Source organism: Pristis pectinata, chromosome 10 (genome assembly GCF_009764475.1).
Source record: "Pristis pectinata isolate sPriPec2 chromosome 10, sPriPec2.1.pri, whole genome shotgun sequence".
NCBI lineage: Eukaryota > Metazoa > Chordata > Chondrichthyes > Rhinopristiformes > Pristidae > Pristis > Pristis pectinata.
Genome location: NC_067414.1, coordinates 1,522,676 through 1,542,192, shown reverse-complemented (window position 1 = coordinate 1,542,192; position 19,517 = coordinate 1,522,676). Strand labels below are relative to the sequence as shown.

The following is a 19,517-nucleotide window of genomic DNA, read 5'->3' as shown; positions in this document are numbered from 1 at the left end:
TCACCCACTTCCTCTGGCAGCTCGTTCTGCATATGTATCACCCTCCCTTTTAAATCTTTCCCCTCTTCCCTTAAACCCATGCCCTCTAGTACTCTCCTTTGCACTCGTTCCATCTTAATGGCATCTTTCCTCTGGCAGGGTGGCCAAAACTGAGCACAATACTCCAGGTGCAGCCTCACCAACGCCTTGTACAAATGCAACATAACGTCCCAACTCCTGTACACAGTGGCCTCACTACCGAAGGCCAGCGTGCCAGACACCGCCTTCTTCAGCCTGTTCACCCACGATGCCACCTTCAGGGAACCAAATACTTGTTGATCATTCCTGATTAAAAATGCAAAACCAGGAATAATGCAATAAAAATGCTCCTATTGATCAAATATTAAACCAAGTTTACATTGGGTTGCATTATAGTTGCTAAATATCGTACTGTGTATAAAGTCCCTGCAAACTGGCATTGTAAGGGTGACCTGGGGTGGTTTCACCTGGGGTGGAAGGGGAGTGATTCCTATCAGCATGTGGTACTCAAGGCTTTGTGCTTGTTGGCAGTATGATTAGGGGGCCTTTAAGGAGTATGCAGACAGAAATCAATGGCGGAAAGTCCTGTCCCTTTAAGGAGGGATAGAGTGAGACTGCGTTTCTATTCACGACTGCCCGTTTTCTAGCTGCGTCTTGTAAACCGTGCACTACCACCAACATTGGTGGCACTGTCACACCAATAGTGTCATTACTGTGTAGATACAAAACACAAAAGGAAGAACGATTCAAAGTCATGAGATGTGCTGCCTGGGCTAGGAAGTGTTTAATCACATTTTGATATGAATTTTACACTTTAATTCAATTACACAGCATGTAAAACAAAGCACCATGGGCTGAACTTTCTTGGTCTGTGTGCATAATGTGAAAAGGACAGAAAAAGTGCCAGTACTTCAGAAAAGTACATGCTGCAACTCAACCGAGTTTTACGTTTTCCACCAGAGGGACCAAGGAGCACACGTTTCCTCAAGAGCAGCGTCACAGGGAGACGGTTGACGAAGGCAGCGTTTGGCACGCTCGCCTTCCCTCAGGGCACTGAGTGTGCAAGTGTTGCAGTTGTGCAATATGTTGGTGAGGCCTCACTTGGAGGATTGTTTTCAGTTTTGGTCACCCTGCTATAGGAAAGGTGCCATTAAGCTGGAAAGAGTGCAGAAGAGTGCCAGGACTTGAGGGACTGAGTTACAGGGAGAGGTTGGGCAGGCTAGGACTTCATTCCTTGGAATGTAGGAGACTGAGGGGTGACATTATAGAGGTGTATAAAATCATGAGAGGCATAGATAGGGTGAATGTGCTCAGTCTTTTTCCCAGCGTTGGGGAATCAAGAACTAGAAGGCATGGGTTTAAGGTGAGAGGGGAGAGATTTAAAGGGGACCTGAGGGGCAAGTTTTTCACACAGAGACTGGTCTGTATATGGAACAAGTTGCCAGAGGAAGTGGTTGAGGCAGGTACAATAACAACATTTTAATGACATTTGGACAGGTGCATGGATAGGAAAGGTTTCGAGGGATATGGGCCAAAGGCAGGCAAATGGGACTGGCTTGGTCGGCATGGACTGGTTGGGCCAAAGGGCCTGTTTCCGAGCCGAATGTCTCCGTGACTCTATGACCAGCTATCTGTTGAAACTGTGGAGAAATGTTAAAAAGCTGCTGCACTTCTGCCATGGCACGATCATTTTGTTTTCAGCATAAAGTCAATGGGAAGGTGCATAAGGTAGTTCTGAGCCCTAGAACGTGAGGAGAACAAGCTTCGCCACAAACCTGGCAGTGCAGTGGTGATAAGGTAAGAGGAAGGAATCTACATAATCTGACCAATAATTCATGGCTGACTCACATTTGAATGCACAGTCTTTTTCCTAAGGAAAGGGAACCAAAAACTAGAGGGCATAGGTTTAAGCTGAGAGGGGCAACTTCTTCACACATGGGGTGGTCAGTATACAGAACGAGCTGACAGAAGAAGTGGTTGAGGCAGGTACGTTAACAACACTCAAAAGACACTTGCACAGGTCCATTGATACATAGAACACTACAGCACAGTACAGGCCTTTTGGCCCACAATGTTGTGTCAATATTTTATCCTGCTCTAAGACTTATCTAACCCTTCCCTCCCACATAGCCCCCTATTTTTCTATCATTCATGTGTCTAAGAGTCTCTTAAATGTCCCTGATGTATCTGCCCCCACAACCTCTGCCGGCAGTGCGTTCCACACACCCACCACTCTCTGTGTAAAAAATCTACCCCTGACATCCCCCTTATATCTTCCTCCAATCACCTTAAAATTATGTCCCTTTGTGTTAGCCATTGTCACCCTGGGAAAAAGTCTCTGACTGTCCACTCGATCTACGCCTCTTATCATCTCGTACACCACTATCAAGTGGGAATCATAGGGAAGGTTTAGACGGATATGGGCCAAACGTGGGCAGTTGGGACTAGCTTAGGTAGGCACCTTGGTCAGCACGGACAGGTTGGGCTGAAGGGCCTGGTCCGTGCTGTATGACTCTGTGACACTGTTGATGGGGCACCTCTTCTTTATCACAACTGTATGAGTTATTTATACAAATAACAGACTACAACAGGCAGGCTGATTATTTTCAAGAAATCTTTATCTCATTATCAGTAATGCAAAAAAAGAAAATGATATTAATCCTACTTTTAATTCAGTATATGGCAGGTTGTAACTCTATTTTTACACGGCAGTTATAAAAAGGTTATGTACCAGATATTTTGAGTGCTCTGAAATAAGCATGGATGTAACAGAATTAGAAACGTTTCAGATCACCATCTTAACATGCCCTTGGTAACAAGGTGATAGCCAAGAAAACTTAATCTGCTTCCAGACAGCGGGGATCCAGTCACAGACAGCTCAGCACTTTGGTGCGAACAGCTGTCACGGGTGGGGCTGCCATATTAATGAGGAAAGCAGCTCCTACATCTGCCGAAACACAACAATGTGGGAATCGCATCACGGACAATCGAAAGAAATCCCAAAATACCGATGGAGGGTTTCCTGCTGCCAATTCATGCCTTTAGTCTTGGAAATGATACAAGTTAAGACTCGTGCTAATTGACCCTGTCATTCTTGGGACGGATACTTGAATCCCGACAGCAAGAACCTGAGGTAGACCCCACCCCCGGAACGTGAAGGGAGTGAGCAGCATTACTTATCCTTGACAACGCCCCAAACTCCTCACAGCCACCGAAGGGAGTCAGAAGGAAAGGGGAGAATTCGGAACAGTTGAAAGTGAATGTGTTCATCGAAGACGAAAGCATTGAAGGTTATCATGAGTCTAGTGGATGCGTAAGTGCTGGACATACTCAAACTAAACAGTAACTCACACTCATCAAACAAACGCTTCAATCAGGTGTCACACGTTACAGAAGCGTTTCTGTTTTCCCAGTTCTTCCCCTCACCCATTCCTCTGGGAAGAGTAGGAGCACTCTGAGCCCAGTTGGAATTGGTTCCAATCATAAAAAATGAAAAATCATTCAGATAAAAATAACAGTAAACGTAAATATCAAATTAACACCACTTAATTACAAATTCACAATGAATTAAAGGACATTTAAGAAATGCTTAGCTGAACTTAGGTTTGTAATGAAGGTCAGTGACCAGGTTAAAATGAGTGGGTGTGTGCCTAAGGTGCCATCCGTGGCCTGTGTAATGCCGAGGGCCTGATGTGAAGTGCATACAGCCCCTCAGCTCAGTAATTGCCTGCCTTGCCTTCACTAATACAGCATGGACCCATTCTCAGCACACTCCACACGTCTGTGTGATATCACAGAGCTCAAAGCACACCCACACACCTGGTTCTCCCTGACGCCAGCAGCTAGCCATTAGCCTATGGAGTTACATGGATGTTATGCTTTTGTAAAACCCCAATTTTTGTCCCAACAGGAATATTGTGCTCAGTTCTGGGCATCAAGCAACAGGCATCAAGAACAGAGAGAGGGTGCAGAAACTTCCCAGTGTGGCAACAGAATGGCACAGCAGGGAAAATGGGTCCTGTTCATGAGTGTGGAAGCAATGAAGAGGAGGTTCGAAGTGGTGACGGTTTTGAATTGTTCAAGCACACTAAGTAAAGAGGAGTTTCCTGTGGCAGAAAGATTGGCTTATGTTGCAATCGTACAAGATGCTGGGGAGGCCACATTGGGTGCATTGTGTTCAGTTTTGGTCACCCTGCTATAGGAAAGATGCCGTTAAGCTGGAAAGAGTGCAGAGGAGATTTATGAGGATGTTGCTGGGACTCGAGGGACCGAGTCATGGAGAGAGGTGGGACAGGCTGGTACTCTATTCCTTGGAGCATAAGAGACTGAGGGGTGACCTTATAAAGGAGTATAAAATCATGAGGGGCATAGATAGGGTGAATGCGCATAGATAAGGAATCAAGAACTAGAGGGCATAGGTTTAAAGTGAGAGGGAAAAGAGTTAAAAGGAACCTGAGGGGCAACTACTTCACCCAGAGGGTGGTCAGTATATGGAACGAGCTGCCAGAGGAAGTGGTTAAAAGATGATTGGACAGGTACATGGATAGGAAAGGTTTAGAAGGTTATGGGTCAAACGGGGGCAAATAGAACTAGTTTGGAAGGGCATCATAGTCTAGTTGGGCCGACTATGTTTCTGTGCTGTAAGACTCTGTTACTCTATGACCAGTGATAAAAGGACACAGATCTGACATAATTGAGAAAAGCCTGTGGTAACGGCAGGAAAGTTTTGATCTCACACTGAATGTTGAGATCTGAAGTATGCTGCCAGGAAGGGGAATGAAGGGCGATTTACTGGTAACATCGAGAGCTCTATTCAGGATCTGGTACACACGCAACTGGCCAAAAGCTTCTGTGCTGCATCATTCTGTAATTCTAGAATGAATGATCAGCGGTTACCGTGATTTCCCCGAGATCTGATTATACTGCTGCACCAACTCACCTGTTAATCTCCAAAGAGTGCACACCGTAATAACTGTCCATTCGGTATTTGCCTGGTGTACCTGTCTGGTCAATGTAGACATCATCTTTATACCTACCAACAAAATACAAACAAGTCAGTTCAACTTCTACCAATGGCCGTCCTGTCAGTGACGTGGTGGGACAAAGCAAGAGGAATTACTTGTCCCCACTGAATTGTGCTTGTTTGTTACCGACAGGGTAGAGATTTCCTACAACGGAACGGTCTTTTATTGGCTGATAAACATTTGGGACACTTTGAGACTGCGGAGATTCTCTGTTGATAGATTAGGTTAATTAACACCACTTTCATGTTCTTCTTAACAGAAACATATTCCCAAGTATTGGCTGAAATGGTATAAACATAGTCGAAATTGTGTGGTGTGGTTTTGCTCACAATACATAATGTTCCTGATGACAAGAATGTCACTCAGATGCTATACTTGATTGCACTGGCCCTGCTAGATGTCTCAGAAAGAGAATGGAAAATTGCACAGAGGTATGAAGGCAGGGTGAGGGGGGTTTCGAAACGGTTTGGTCAAAGGGACAGATGACAAGAAACGTCAAAGGAGTTCAGAGTGGCAGAGAAGTCTGCAGAAGACACGAGGTGAGTGGGAGCTCGGTTGAAGCACCGTGCATCAGTAACACGGTTTATATTGCAAAGCTTGAGCTTAGAAGAGTAAGGTCTTCGATTCAGCTCCATCCTGATGTACTGCAGACACGGTCAGACTCCCAGCTTACAAAATGTTATCAGCAATATGACCTCCCACTCTGAGAAAATGTGGTCTCGTGAGAGAAAACACTTGCTGATATCAGTAACACTCTCACACTTAATGTGGCTAATTTTGTCTGGCAGTGTGCGAGCTGTGTTCCCTCCAGAGTTCAAATCTCGACTTCTGGAAATCGAGATTTGAATACTTACATGACATCCTTGGAGAAACATTTAGATTGTTTATCGTGCTTTCTTTACATTTCCCAAATGCACAGTGATTAGAATTCCTTGTACTTCACACTGACTCGAGCACTGGGGATATAATGTCGCACACAAGATACTGAGGGAGATTTCCGGCTGGTTGTGCATTATGGTCATAGTCCAGCCCTGGACATCACAGGGATGGAAGTGCCGATTCCCACGGTAGAGAATCTGCTGCTTCTGACCTTAGCTGGGTCGGAGAGTTCAGTGGGGAGGAGAGGTTCATCAGCATAGGCCAAAGACCAGAGGCATGGGGATCAGTGAGCAAAGGGCAAGGGGTGGTGGGGTGGGGAGCAGATCCCAGATGTACCGTGGAAAGTATCCTGACTGGTTGCATCATGGTCTGGTACGGCAATTCCAACACACAGGAACACAAGAGGCTGCAGAGAGCAGTGGACACAACCCAGTCCATCACGGGCATAGCCCCCCCCCCCCACCACTAACAGCATCTACAGGAGGTGCTGCCTCAAGAAGGTGGCATCTATTATCAAGGATCCCCACCATCCGGGCTATGCTCTCTTCTTGCTGCTACCATCGGGCAGGAGGTACAGAAGCCTGAAGTCCCACACCACCAGGTTCAGGAACAGCTACTTTCCTACAACCATCAGGTTCTTGAACCGACCTGCACAACCCTAACCCTACATCAGCAACGGAACACTACAGACCACCTCTTGCACTGCCATGGACTTTGCACTAAGATCTTGTTTTTGCAGTCCTTTTTTTCTTCACTGTCTTGTATAATTTAAGTTGTGTGTGTTGGCTGTAGGATGTTACCGGGATGGAGGGCTTGAGTCATAAGGAGAAGTTCATTCTAGAGTTCAAAACTAGAGGGCAGAGGTTTAAAGTGAGAGGAAAGCTTTAAAGGGGACCTGAGGGGCAACTTCTTCACAGAGAGGGTGGTGGGTGGGTGGGTGGGTGGAATGAGCTGCCAGAGGAATTGGTTGAGGTGGATACATTAACATTTTAAAAAATTCAACAGATACACGGTAAGGAAAGGTTTAGAGATATGGGCCAAACGCAGACATGTTGGACCAGCTCAGGCAGGCAATTTGGTCGGTATGGACGAGTCAGGCTGAAGGGCCTGTTTGTGCTGTGGAACTTGGAACTAAACTCAAGGTGTTGGTTGAGAGGAAGTCGATCTCTGGAGGAGTGTGGCAGTTCCACCACCACGTGAATGAGGAAGGAGATCCCAACTCAAGTTCAAGTCGAGTTTATTGTCATGTGCACAAGTACAGTGAAGTATTGGTTTATTATTGTCACTTGTACCAAGGTCCAGTGAAAAACTTGTCTTGCACACTGACCACAAAGACCAATTCATTACACAGTGCAGTTACATTGAGTTAGTACAGAGTACATTGAGGTAGTTATAGTGAAAAACTTGCAGCAGCACCACAGGCACGTAGGTACAGACAACACACAGAACATGAATTGTACATAGACTATACAAGACAGTGGAAAAAAAAACTGTAAAACAAGACATTTTTGCAAAAGAAAACAATCAGAGACAAGTCCACAGTAGTGCAAGAGGTGGTCCGTAGTGTTCCGTTGCTGAGGTAGGGTTAGGGTTGTACAGATCGGTTCAAAAACCTAATGGTTGAAGGGAAGTAGCTGTTCTTGAATCTGGTGGTGTGGGACTTCAAGCTTCTGTACCTCCTGCCCGATGGTAGCTGTGAGAAGATGGCATGGCCCAGATGGTGGGGATCCCAAGGCTGAACGTCCCAGTAAAACCACAGACCACGTCAGAACTGCAGCTGCTGCAAAAAGCTAATCTTCATTGCATTTATACTGTGGGTACGTATGTCCATGACAAAAAAAAAACTTGAACTTGAAATCCATCAGTGGAGGATTCTACGAGGAGACCCAAGCCACATATTGGCTCAGGGACCCCTGCACACTGCAATACTTCCAACTGCAACCTTAAGTTGTACCCAACATGACCACACACGGACAATGCGAGGGTAGTTTGACCTTCTCCCACCAGTTGTGGTGGGAATTGCTCTGCTGTTTACCTGGACCCATCTCAACACTTTGTTCTTTTGAATTCCATTTTGTATAATTAGAAAACAGGAGCAAAGCTCTGTTTGGAAAAGTTCACTTATCAATGCCGATAACTCGCACGCTACATTCCTGTTGATGTTATATTTAGGTAGTTGTTAACCTCATTATCTTAGTTGATGCATAAAAATAGCATAGGCTGGAATGTGGACCACGTAGGTATTCACAGATGGACTTCATTAATTGGAATTTGCAGCTTTGAGTGTCTCAGTTTAAGGCTCAACGATTATTATTTACAGAGTGAAGAAGATCGCAAAGGGTGTGTCCCTTGTGGGCAGTGGAAATGGAGATGGCGGGTGAATCAGAATAAATTGATTCAAAATGCCCACATGAAATGATTGGTGATATTTGTAAACCTTGTAATCAATTTCCTCAATTTGGTACAGTTCTTGGAGTCAGGAAGATGAGGACAAGTCTTCAAATTCACAGACTTATGAGTGGCTGCCAGTCGCTCTTCTAAAGCAACACATAAGAAGAACATCTTCTATAATACAAGGCTAAAGGTGACCCAAGTGCATCAATGTAATCAGGTAAATATTTACAGCAAGCAGAAGGTGTGAGGGCAGCAGACAAATGATTGGTCAAAGAGGCAATTTTAATGGGACATTTTACAGGTGGTCAGACAGACACAGAGGTAAGGAAGTCTAGAGCTGAGACGCGGATGGCTGAAGGCAAGGCCGTCATCACACTGTCTGAAACCAGATTACACGTCAGGGGGAAGATACGGAAGACCGCAGGTAACTCAGGGTTGAGGGAAGATAATGAGGAAGAGGCGTGAAGAGCGGGGACGATGTTATAACAATCAAGTTGTTCCAGCTGGGAAACCTTCAATAAACACAAGGTTAAAGGGCCACCAGAATGTGGTGTAAGCTGAGACACAGGCAACAGTCCTTTCTGGAGATTGTCACCGTGATAATTACCTGCAGCAGCTATTCAAGGCCCTTCAGGAATATTTCCTTTGGTTATTGGTTTATTATTGTCACCTGGACTGAGGTACAGTGAAAAACTTTGTTTTACATGCCATCCATACAGATCATTTCATTACATCAGAGCATCAAGGTAGTACAAGGGAAAACCATAACAGAATGCAGAATAAAGTGTTACAGTTGCAGGGAAAGTGCAGTGCAGGCAGACAATAAGGTGCAAGGGCCATAATGAGGTAGCTTGGAGATCAAGAGTTCATCTTTAACATTTAAGAGGGTCATCAAGGATGTGCTGAATTTCCTTAGCCTTCTGAGGAAGTAGAAACACTGATGTGATTTTTAAAGCATCTAATCTAACTTAATAACTAAATTAATAACTAAAATAATTAGGAACTGTGGCTAACAGAGTTATAGTCATAGAACAGCACAGAACAGGCCCATCGGCCCACAATGTTGTGCCGACAAAGCTAATCCCTCCCACCTACAGAATACCCATAATCCCTCCATTTTCCTCTCATTCATAGAAACCCTACAGCACAATTCAGGCCCTTCAGCCCACAAAGCTGTGCCGGACATGTCCCTACCTTAGAAGTTACTAGACTTACCCATAGCCCTCTATTTTACTCAGCTCCATGTACCTATCCAGAAGTCTCTTGAAAGACCCTATCGTATCCGCCTCCACCACTGTTGCCGGCAGCCCATTCCATGCAATCACCACTGAGTAAAAAAATTTACCCCTGACATCCCCACTAAACCTACTCCCCAGCACCTTAAACATACGTCCTCTTGTGGCAACCATTTCAGCCCTGGGGAAAAGCCTCTGACTATCTACCCTATCAATACCTCTCATCATCTTATACACCTCTGTCAAGTCCCCCTTCATCCTCCGTCGCTCCAAGTAGAAAAGGCTGAGTTCCCTCAACCTGCTTCCATAAGGCATGCTCCGCATTCCAGGCAGCATCCTTGTAAATCTCCTCTGCACCCTCTCTATGGCTTCCATGTCCTTCCTGTAGTGAGGCGACCAGAACTGAGCACAGTACTCCAAGTGGGGTCTGACCAGGGACCTATACAGCTGCAACAATACCTCTCGGCTCCTAAATTCAATTCTACAATTGATGAAGGACAATACACCATATGCCTTCTTAACCAGAGTCAACTTGTGCAGCTGCTTTGAGCGTCCTATGGACTCAAACCCCAAGATCCCTCTGATCCTCCACACTGCCAAGAGTCCTACCATTAATACTATACTCTGCCATCATATTTGACCTACCAAAATGAACCACTTCACACTTATCTGGGTTGAACTGCATCTGCCACTTCTCAGCCCAACTTTGTATCCTATCTATGTCCCGCTGTAACCTCTGACAGCCCTCTATATTATCCAGAATACATTCAACCTTTGTGTCATCTGCAAACTTACTAACCCATCCCTCCACTTCCTCATCCAGGTTGTTTATAAAAAAAATCACAGAGTAAAGGTCCCAGAACAGATCCCTGAGGTACACCACTGGTCACCGACCTCCATGCAGAATACAATCCTTCAAAACCACTCTTTGCCTTCTGTGGGCCAGCCAGTTCTGGATCCACATTGCAATGTCCCCTTGGATCCCATGCCTCCTTACTTTCTCAATAAGCCTCACATGGGGTACCTTAACAAATGCCTTGCTGAAATCCATATACACTACATCTACTGCTCTCCCTTCATCGATGTGTTTAGCCATATCCTCAAAAAATTCAATCAGGCTCATAAGGCAGGACCTACCCTTGACAAAGCCATGCTGACTATTCCTAATCATATTATACCTCACCAAATGTTCATAAATCCTGCCTCTCAGGATCTTCTCCATCAGCTTACTAACCACTGAAGTAGGACTCACAGGTCTATAATTTCCCAGGCTAACCCTACTCCCTTTCTTGAATAAGGGAACAACATCCACAACCCTCCAATCTCCTGGAACCTCTCCAGTCTTCCATTGATGATGCAGAAATCATCGTCAGAGGCTCCACAATCTCCTCCCACAGCAACCTGGGGTACATCTCATCTGGTCCCAGTGACTTATCCAACTTGATGCCCTCCAAAAGTTTCAGCACCTCCTCTTTCCTAATATCTACCTGCTCAAGCTTTTCAGCCTGCTGCAAGTCCTCGCTACAGTCACCCAGATCTTTTTCCATAATGAATACTTTACATCAATATTCACTAAGTACCTCTGCTATTTCTTCCGGATCCATACACTTTTCCACTGCTGTACTTGATAGGCCCTATTCTTTCACATCTTATCCTCTTGACCTTCACATACTTGTAGAACACCTTGGGGTTCACATGTCCATCCAAGCCCCTCTTAAAAGCCCCCAATGATTTTGCCTCCACCACCCTATCAGGCAATGCATTCTAGCACCACTCTCAGTTAAAAAAAGGTACCCCTCACGTCTGTTCTGAACCTACCCCCCTCACCATAAATGCATGCCCTCTGGTATTGGATCGCTCAATAATGGGAAAAAGATATTGCTTGTCCACCCTATCTATGCCCCTCATAATTTTATACACTTCCAACAGATCACCCCTCAGCCTCCACCGCTCCAGAGAAAAGAGCCCAAGTTTGTCCAACCTCTCCTGATAGCACATGCCCTCTAATCCAGGCAGCATCCTGGTAAACTTCCTCTGCACCCTCTCTAAAGCCTCGACATCTTTCCTGTAGTGAGGTAACCAGAACTGCACACAATACTTAGTGCGGGCTAACCAGAGTTCTATACAAATGCATCATAACTTCTTGACTCCTGTACTCAATACCCCGATTAATAAATGCAAGCATTCCATAAGCCTTCTTAACCACTGTCTCCTTGTGTACCCACTTTCAATAGAGATGGGCAACAATCAGGGACTTTCTCAGGGGACATGCACAGAACCAGACCCTTCAGCACAAATCATCCACGCTGACCAAGATGCCCATCAAAGCTAGACTCACTTGCCTGAGTTTGGCCCATATCCCTCTGAACCTTCCCTATCCAAAATGTTTTTGAAGCTGTGGCTTTAAGGATATAGATTGTAAAAACTTGTCTTCTTGAAATCCCCTGCATTTTTTATGTTAATACAGCCTATAGTTAGTTGCTACTTGTGCATCTGCTGCAAGGGTGTAGTTCTGGTTTGAGAGTGGCACCCTACCATGCAGTTCATCAGCTGAAACACTGAACAGGTGGTGTTAGAAGCTTCAGTTAACACATCTGGTCACATCTGTCCACATGCACATCCCACGTTCAAGACCAACACAATTTACCATCTGACTAAAGGTGTCGGAAATCCTTGGACTGTACAAAACAATTTCACAAAGGAGTTCTCCCAGACTGTGTGGGACCTTAACCGGACGAGGAAGTCAGGAGCACGGCATATTGTATCCTCACGGATGTGTCTCTGCAAAGCTGTCCTCTCCTCTTCCTGTTGTAGAGATTTTGAGAGGGATATTGAACTGGATCACCTCAGGCCCATCACTACAATCCAGTAAACAAGGTCAAATGGAAGACTTACCATTCTTTTGAGAGCCAGCATGTCTGCTTGTTCATGAGCAGATCTGCTCAGCCTGGCAATCTCATCCTCCATGGCCCTGAGCTTGGTGCCATACGGAAAGGATCTTGGTTTAACCTTGCGTGGCTCCTCTTCCCCCTCTCTGTCAATCACAAAATGGACAAGACATTGCTGAACCTTTTATCATTCCTTCCGAGGGTCAGCTTGAACACAAACCATCACAAGCTGCATTGGTTCTTGTGCAGAGTGCCACCCTGACACCTTTCCATTAACATTTGAGAGTTTACAGCAGTGCCCAGCCGGAGGCTGCTGATGAGCTGCCACTGGCCGTTGGACTGGCATCGCCTGCCTGGGTTATGGTCCCAAAGTTAATTTTACACCTGGCATATTACCAACTGTCTCGTCCGGTTCTGCTAACCAGGCGGCCACTTGACAACTTATCGTTCACTTTGAGCTGATTACATTGCAACGTGACCAAAGCCAAGCCATACCAATGTAAGGACCTCGGAGGGCCTTTGACGCACATATGAAAAACGCACTGGGAAATGTGTACAAACTGACTAAAGATGTCCCACTTCAGTGTTCATGGATTAGTTTGTGCCAGAATGCACCCTCCTCTCATTGTGCACATGAAGGAGGTTCTCAAATGACAGAGTTCTCAATAAATAGAAACATGAAACTTTTACTTTCAAACAAGAACTTAATCATTATGAAATATTGTGGTTGGTGCAGAATAACTTTTCCAATAAAACAAACATAATCTTCCCTGTCAGAGCACACTTCCTCCACTGTTCCTCCCTCTTCTGAGAGCACGGAGAAGTGGACCCAGGAGTACTACCTGCTGATCCAGGTATGTATGAACCATGGAGGAATGGACAGCAAGGCTTGGAAACTGCCTGACTACAGTCCTGTGGCATTGCAACCTCTCAGAGCTTACAATGTGACTGCCTGCACTTGTGTTAAGGGGCAACACGGGAGCACAAAATACCAGTCTGCTAACATGCCAGGGTGAGGAACAAGTCACTTGAAGAAATTAGCCATGTTATAGGAAGTTCTACATGGTATCTATTCTCGGTGTTAACGTGATGCATTGGCATCAAAACACTAAATGCTGGAGGAGCTCAGTAGATCAGTAAATGCCATCCCAAAACTTTAACACGTTTACAACACACAGTACAGCACAGGAACAGGCCTTTCAGCCCACCATGTCTATGCTGAGCACAATGCTGAATTAAACTAAATCTCTTCTGCCTGCACATGGTCCGTATCCCACCAAATATTTGTCAAATATGATTTCCCCCTCATAAGCCCATGGTAACTCCAAACAAATCATAATTTAAGTGCCCTGTTTAAACTTAGTCTACCATTAAGCCTTAAAACAGATTTCTAAAATTCTACAGAGAGAATGGAAGATGAGTTGATTTAGTTTTCAGTCCAAACTTAAACGCAATGCAATATTGTAGAGTTATCCTCAAGTACAAGAGGATAGTTTTGGGGCTGACTGGGTCTAGTGCAGATGAAGGGCTCGCCCCAAAAAGTCAACTGTCCAGTTCCCCAACAGATGCTGCCTGACCCGCTGACTTCCTCCAGCATTTGGTTTTTTGCTCTAGATTTCAGCATCTGCAGTCTCTTGTATCTCCACAATGCACAGGAATACCTGCTGGTAAATGAAGGCATGGTGTACTCAGGAACTTCATCCACAGGATAATGGCAGACCCTCTTGGCACAAGGACTGAATTTGGCAGTCTGGGATGTGACTGAAGACACTTGAAGTTCCGATGAAGACCTGAAGGATGAAGAGAAAGTAAATATTCCTGTCAAATATGGGAAGTGACACATTTAATCCTGAACCAGCTTATAAATTATCAGCGATTCCTTAACTAATACCATAACAAGTTAAATACAGAGATAATTTCTCCTGCAGTTGCATATTACAGAACTGTAAGCTCATTTCTGCCAAACACATCTACAATTTTACTAAACTGACTAAGGCAAAGTAAATTGCTCCTCAAATTTTGCAAACCCCTTCATATTCTGATACAGGAAGAGAACTCTGGAGGGTTGCAAGGTAGCCAAGGGGGAGCTCAGGAGAGCTTGAAGGGGGCATGAGCAGTCCTCAGCGAGTAGGATTAAGGAAAACCCCAATGTGTTATAGATGTATGTGAAGAATAGGAGGATGACTAGAGTGAGGGTAGGATCAATCAGGGATAAAAGTGGAAACATGTGCCTGGAGTCAGAAGAGGTAGGGGAGGTCCTAAATGAATACTCTACTTCAGTATTCACCAGAGAGAGAGATCTTAACATTAGTGAGGATGGTGTACAACAAGCTGATATACCAGAGCATGTCGACGTGAGGAAAGAGGATGTGCTGGAACTTCAATGGAAAAACATTCAGATAGATAAGTCACCGGGGCCGGACGGGATATATCCAAAGTTTTACAGGAAGTGAGGGAAGAGGTTGCTGCGCCTTTGGCGATGATCTTTGCGTCCTCACTGGCCACAGGAGTAGTGCCAGATGATTGGAGGGTGGCAAATATTGTTCTTTCTTTCAAGAAATGGAGTAAGGACAACCCTGGGGATTACAAACCAAGTCTTTCTTCAGTGGTGGGCAAATTACTGGAGAAGATTCTTAGAGGCAGGATTTATGGGCATTTGGAGAAGCATAGGCTGACAATAGACAATAGGAGCAGAAGTAGACCATTCAGCCCCTCGAGTCTGCACCACCATTTTGAGATCATGGCTGATCCTCAATCAATATCCTGTTCCTGCCTTGTCCCCATATCCCTTGATTCCCCTATCTATAAGAAACCTATCTAGCTCTTCATTGAAAGTGCCCAGAGAATTGGCCTCCACTGCCCTCTGAGGCAGTGCATTCCACAAATTCACAACCCTCTGGGAGAAGAAGTTTTTCCTCACCTGTCCCAAATGGCCTAGCCCTTATTCTTAAATCATGCCCCCTGGTCCTGGACCTCCCCAACATCTGGAACATATTTCCTGTCTCTATCTTGTCCAATCCCTTAATAATCCTGTATGTTTCAATCAGATCCCCTCTCAATCTTCTCAATTCCAGCGTGTACAATCCCAGTCTCTCCAACCTCTCAGCCTAAGACAGTCCCGACATCCCCAGAATTAACCTCGTAAACCTACGCTGCATGGCCTCTATAGCCAGGATATCCTTCCTTAACCCTGGAGACCAAAACTGTACACAATACTCCAGGAGTGGTCTCACCAGGGCCCTGTACAAATGCAAAAAAATTTTCTTTTGTACTCAGTTCCCCTTGTAATACAGGCCAACATTCCATTAGCCTTCATCACTGCCTGCTGCACTTGCTCATTCACTTTCAGTGACTGAGGAACAAGGACTCCTAGATCCCTTTGTATTTCCCCCTTACCCAACTCCACACCATTCAGATAATAATCCGCCTTCCTGTTCCTGCTCCCAAAGTGGATAACCTCACACTTAGCCACATTAAACTTCATCTGCCAAGTATCTGCCCACTTACCCAACCTATCCAAATCACCTTGAATTCTCCTAACTTCCTCTACACATGTCGCACTGCCACCCAACTTTGTATCATCAGCAAACTTGCTAATGTTATTCACAATGCCTTCATCTAAATCATCAACATAGATCGTAAACAGCTGTGGTCCCAGCACCGAGCCCTGTGGCACCCCACTAGTCACGGCCTGCCATTCTGAGAAACACCCATTCACCCCTACCCTTTGTTTCCTATCTGCCAGTTTTCTATCCATGTTAATACCCGCCCCCCAATTCCATGAGCCTTAATTTTACCCACCAATCTCCTGTGCGGCACTTTATCAAATGCCTTCTGAAAGTTGAAGTATACAACATCCACTGAATCTCCCTCGTCTATTTTCCTAGTTACATCCTCAAAAAACTCCAGTAGATTAGTCAAGCATGATTTGCCCTTGGTAAATCCATGTTGGCTCGACCCAATCCTATCATTGCTATCCAAATATGCTGTTATTTCATCCTTAATAATGGACTCTAGCATCTTCCCCACCACAGATGTTAGGCTAACTGGACGATAGTTCCCCGTTTTCTCCCTCCCTCCTTTCTTAAAAAGTGGGATAACATTAGCCATTCTCCAATCCTCAGGAACTGACCCCGAATCTAAGGAACATCAGAAAATGATCACCAATGCATCCACAATTTCTAGAGCCACCTCCTTTAGTACCCTGGGATGCAGACCATCTGGACCTGAGGATTTGTCAGTCTTCAGCCCCATTAGTCTACCCATCACCATTTCTCTCCTAATGTCAATCCACTTCAGTTCCTCTGTCACCCTCTGCCTTTTGTCCATCCTTACCTCTGGGAGATTTCTTACGTCTTCCCCCGCGAAGACAGATCCAAAGTATTTATTAAATTCGACTGCCATCTCCCTGTTTCCTGTAATAATTTCACCCGATTCAGTCTTCAAGGGCCCAACATTGTTCCTAACTAACTCCTTTCCCTTCACATACCTAAAAAAGCTTTTGCTATCCTCCTTAATATTCCTGGCTAGCTTGCCTTTGTACCTCATTTTTTCTTCCCGAATTATCTTTTTAGATAAATTCTGCTGCACCTTAAAAATTTCCCAATCTTCTATCTTCCCACTCAGCTTGGCTCTGCCATACTTCTTCCTTTTTAACACAATGCTATCTCCGACTTCCTTTGTCAGCCACGGTGGCCCCTTTCCCCTCTTTGAGTCTTTCCTTCTCTGGGGAATAAACTGATCCTGCACCTTGTGCATTATTCCCAGGAATACCTGCCATTGTTCTTCCACTGACAATTCTGCTAGGATGCCGCCCAGTCAACTTTAGCCAGCTCCTCCCTCATGGCTCCATAGTCTCCTTTGTTCAACTGCAAAATTGACCCTTCTGATTTGCCCTTTTCCCTCTCCAATTGCAGATAAAAACTTATCATGTTATGGTCACCGATTATGGACAGTCAGCATAGCTTTGTGAGGGGCAGGTCATGCCTCACGAGCCCGAATGAATTCTTTGAGGATGTGACAAAGCACATTGGTGAAGGTAGAGCAGTGGATGTGGTGTACATGGATTTTAGGAAGGCGTTTGATAAAGTTCCTCATGGAAGGCTCATTTAGAAAGTCCAGAGGCATGGGATCCAGGGAAACTTGGCTGTGTGGATTCAGAATTGGCTCACCTATAGAAGACAGAGGGTGGTAGTAGATGGAGTGTATTCTGCCTGGAGGTCGGTTACCAGTGGTGTTCCACAGGGATCTGTTCTGGGACCCCTGCTCCGTGATTTTTATAAATGACTTGGATGAGGATGTGGAAGGGTGGGTTAGTAAGTTTGCTGATGATACAAAGGTTGGTGGTGTTGTGGATAGTGTAGAAGGTTGCTGTAGGTTACAACAGGATATTGATAGAATACAGAGCTGGGCTGAGAAGTGGCAGATGGTGTTCAACCCAGAAAAGTGTGACATGATACACTTCAGGAGATTGAATTTGAAGGCAGAATACAAGGTTAATGGCAGGACTCTTAGCAGTGTGGAGGAACAGAGGGATCTTGGGGTCCACATCCATAGATCCCTCAAGGTTGCAATGCAGATCAATAGGGTTGTTAAGAAGGCGTATGATGTGTTGGCCTTCATTAGTTGGAGTATTGAGTTCAAGTGCCACAAGGTAACACACTTGGAGTAATGTGTTCAGTTCTGGTCACCTCATTATAGGAAGGATGTGGAAGTTTTAGAGGGGGTGCAGAGGAGATTTACCAGGATGCTGCCTGGATTGGAGAGCATGTCTCATGAGGATAGGTTGAGCGAGCTAGGGCTTTTCTCTTTGTAGCGGAGGATGATGAGAGCTGCTGATAGAGGTGCACAAGATAAGAGGCATAGAACGAGTGGACAGTCAGAGACTTTTTCCTCAGGGCAAAAATGGCTAACACGAGGGGGCATAATTTTAAGGTGATTGGAGGAAGATATATGGGGGATGTCAGCGGTAAGTTTTTTTTTTATACAGAGTGGTGGATGCGTGGAACGCACTACCAGCAGAGGTTGTGGGGGCAGATACATTAGGGACATTGAAGACACTCTTAGATACATGAATGATAGAGAAATGGAGAGCTGTGTGGGAGGGAAGGGTTAGATAGATCTTAGAGCAGGATAAAATGTCAGCACAACATCATGGGCTGAAGGGCCTGTATTGTGCTGTAACGTTCTGTGTAACCAAGTGTGTGAACAGTGGAGGCTATTGGGGAGGGGGGGGGGGGGGGGGGGTGGGTGAGGTGGTGAGTGAGGAGTGGAAAAAAAATTATGAGGGAGGGTAGGCATGATGAAAGGTGGACAAAATTACAAGCAGCATTGATATAGTGGATAGCTGGGAACTTCTGTTCCATCAGCGTGTGGTGAGTTTGTGTTCTGGTTTTAAGACCTCACTTCTTTTCCTGATTTGTTTCCAAGGTCCCAGAGCTGTTCTCCATTTTAGTAAAGTCATAAACAAGTCCCTTATTCTTGAGGAATGTAACAGCTGGCACATACCTGTGCCAGAATTCACTTACATCCCATAATATATGCCCACCTTTGCAGTATTCCTCAACATAGATTCATTCCTCACCACTTCCAAATGCCAAACAGTGAATAACCTTGGTCACAGCCCTGATGACTGTTGATCCTTACTGTTCACCTCCTGGCAGCCTTTCCTTTGGGCCCTTGGCTTTGTGACAAAGCCAACTCCACTACACATTCTCTACTGTTTTACTTGACCCTGGATCCTCTGAATGGACTGGTTGATGTGTTAAGTAGCACATTACCGGTCATATTTAAACAATATCTTTTCCCCCAGCTCAATTATCCAGGAGTCACTTGCTTGGTCCCGTTCAGGTGTTCTGAGAAACAGTACACCTGCGCTCCATCTGTAACCGCGATCTGCATCTCCCCCTCCCACACTATCGCTGAGATGTCAGTCCTCAGCCTTCTCCACTGCCAGGAGAATTCCAAGTGCAAACTGGAGGAACAGCCCCTCATTTTCCGTCTTGGAACCTTGCAGCCTGACAGCATGAACATTGAATCTCCCACTTCCAGTAATCCCCTCAGCAACTGCCCCCCCCCCA

General features: G+C 45.3%; 1 protein-coding gene across 1 annotated transcript in view; it reads right to left on the bottom strand.

The window, feature by feature from the left end:
- Positions 1-19,517, bottom strand: part of myom2b (myomesin 2b) — a 118,266-nt gene that overhangs the window by 93,263 nt on the left and 5,486 nt on the right. Inside the window, exons 2-5 of the mRNA XM_052024836.1 lie at positions 14,100-14,228; positions 12,442-12,584; positions 12,198-12,351; positions 4,958-5,050 (exon numbers count right to left, since the gene is read on the bottom strand). Of these exons, the coding sequence (XP_051880796.1) occupies positions 4,958-5,050; positions 12,198-12,351; positions 12,442-12,584; positions 14,100-14,228 (519 nt within the window). The remainder of the gene's footprint in view (positions 1-4,957; positions 5,051-12,197; positions 12,352-12,441; positions 12,585-14,099; positions 14,229-19,517) is intronic.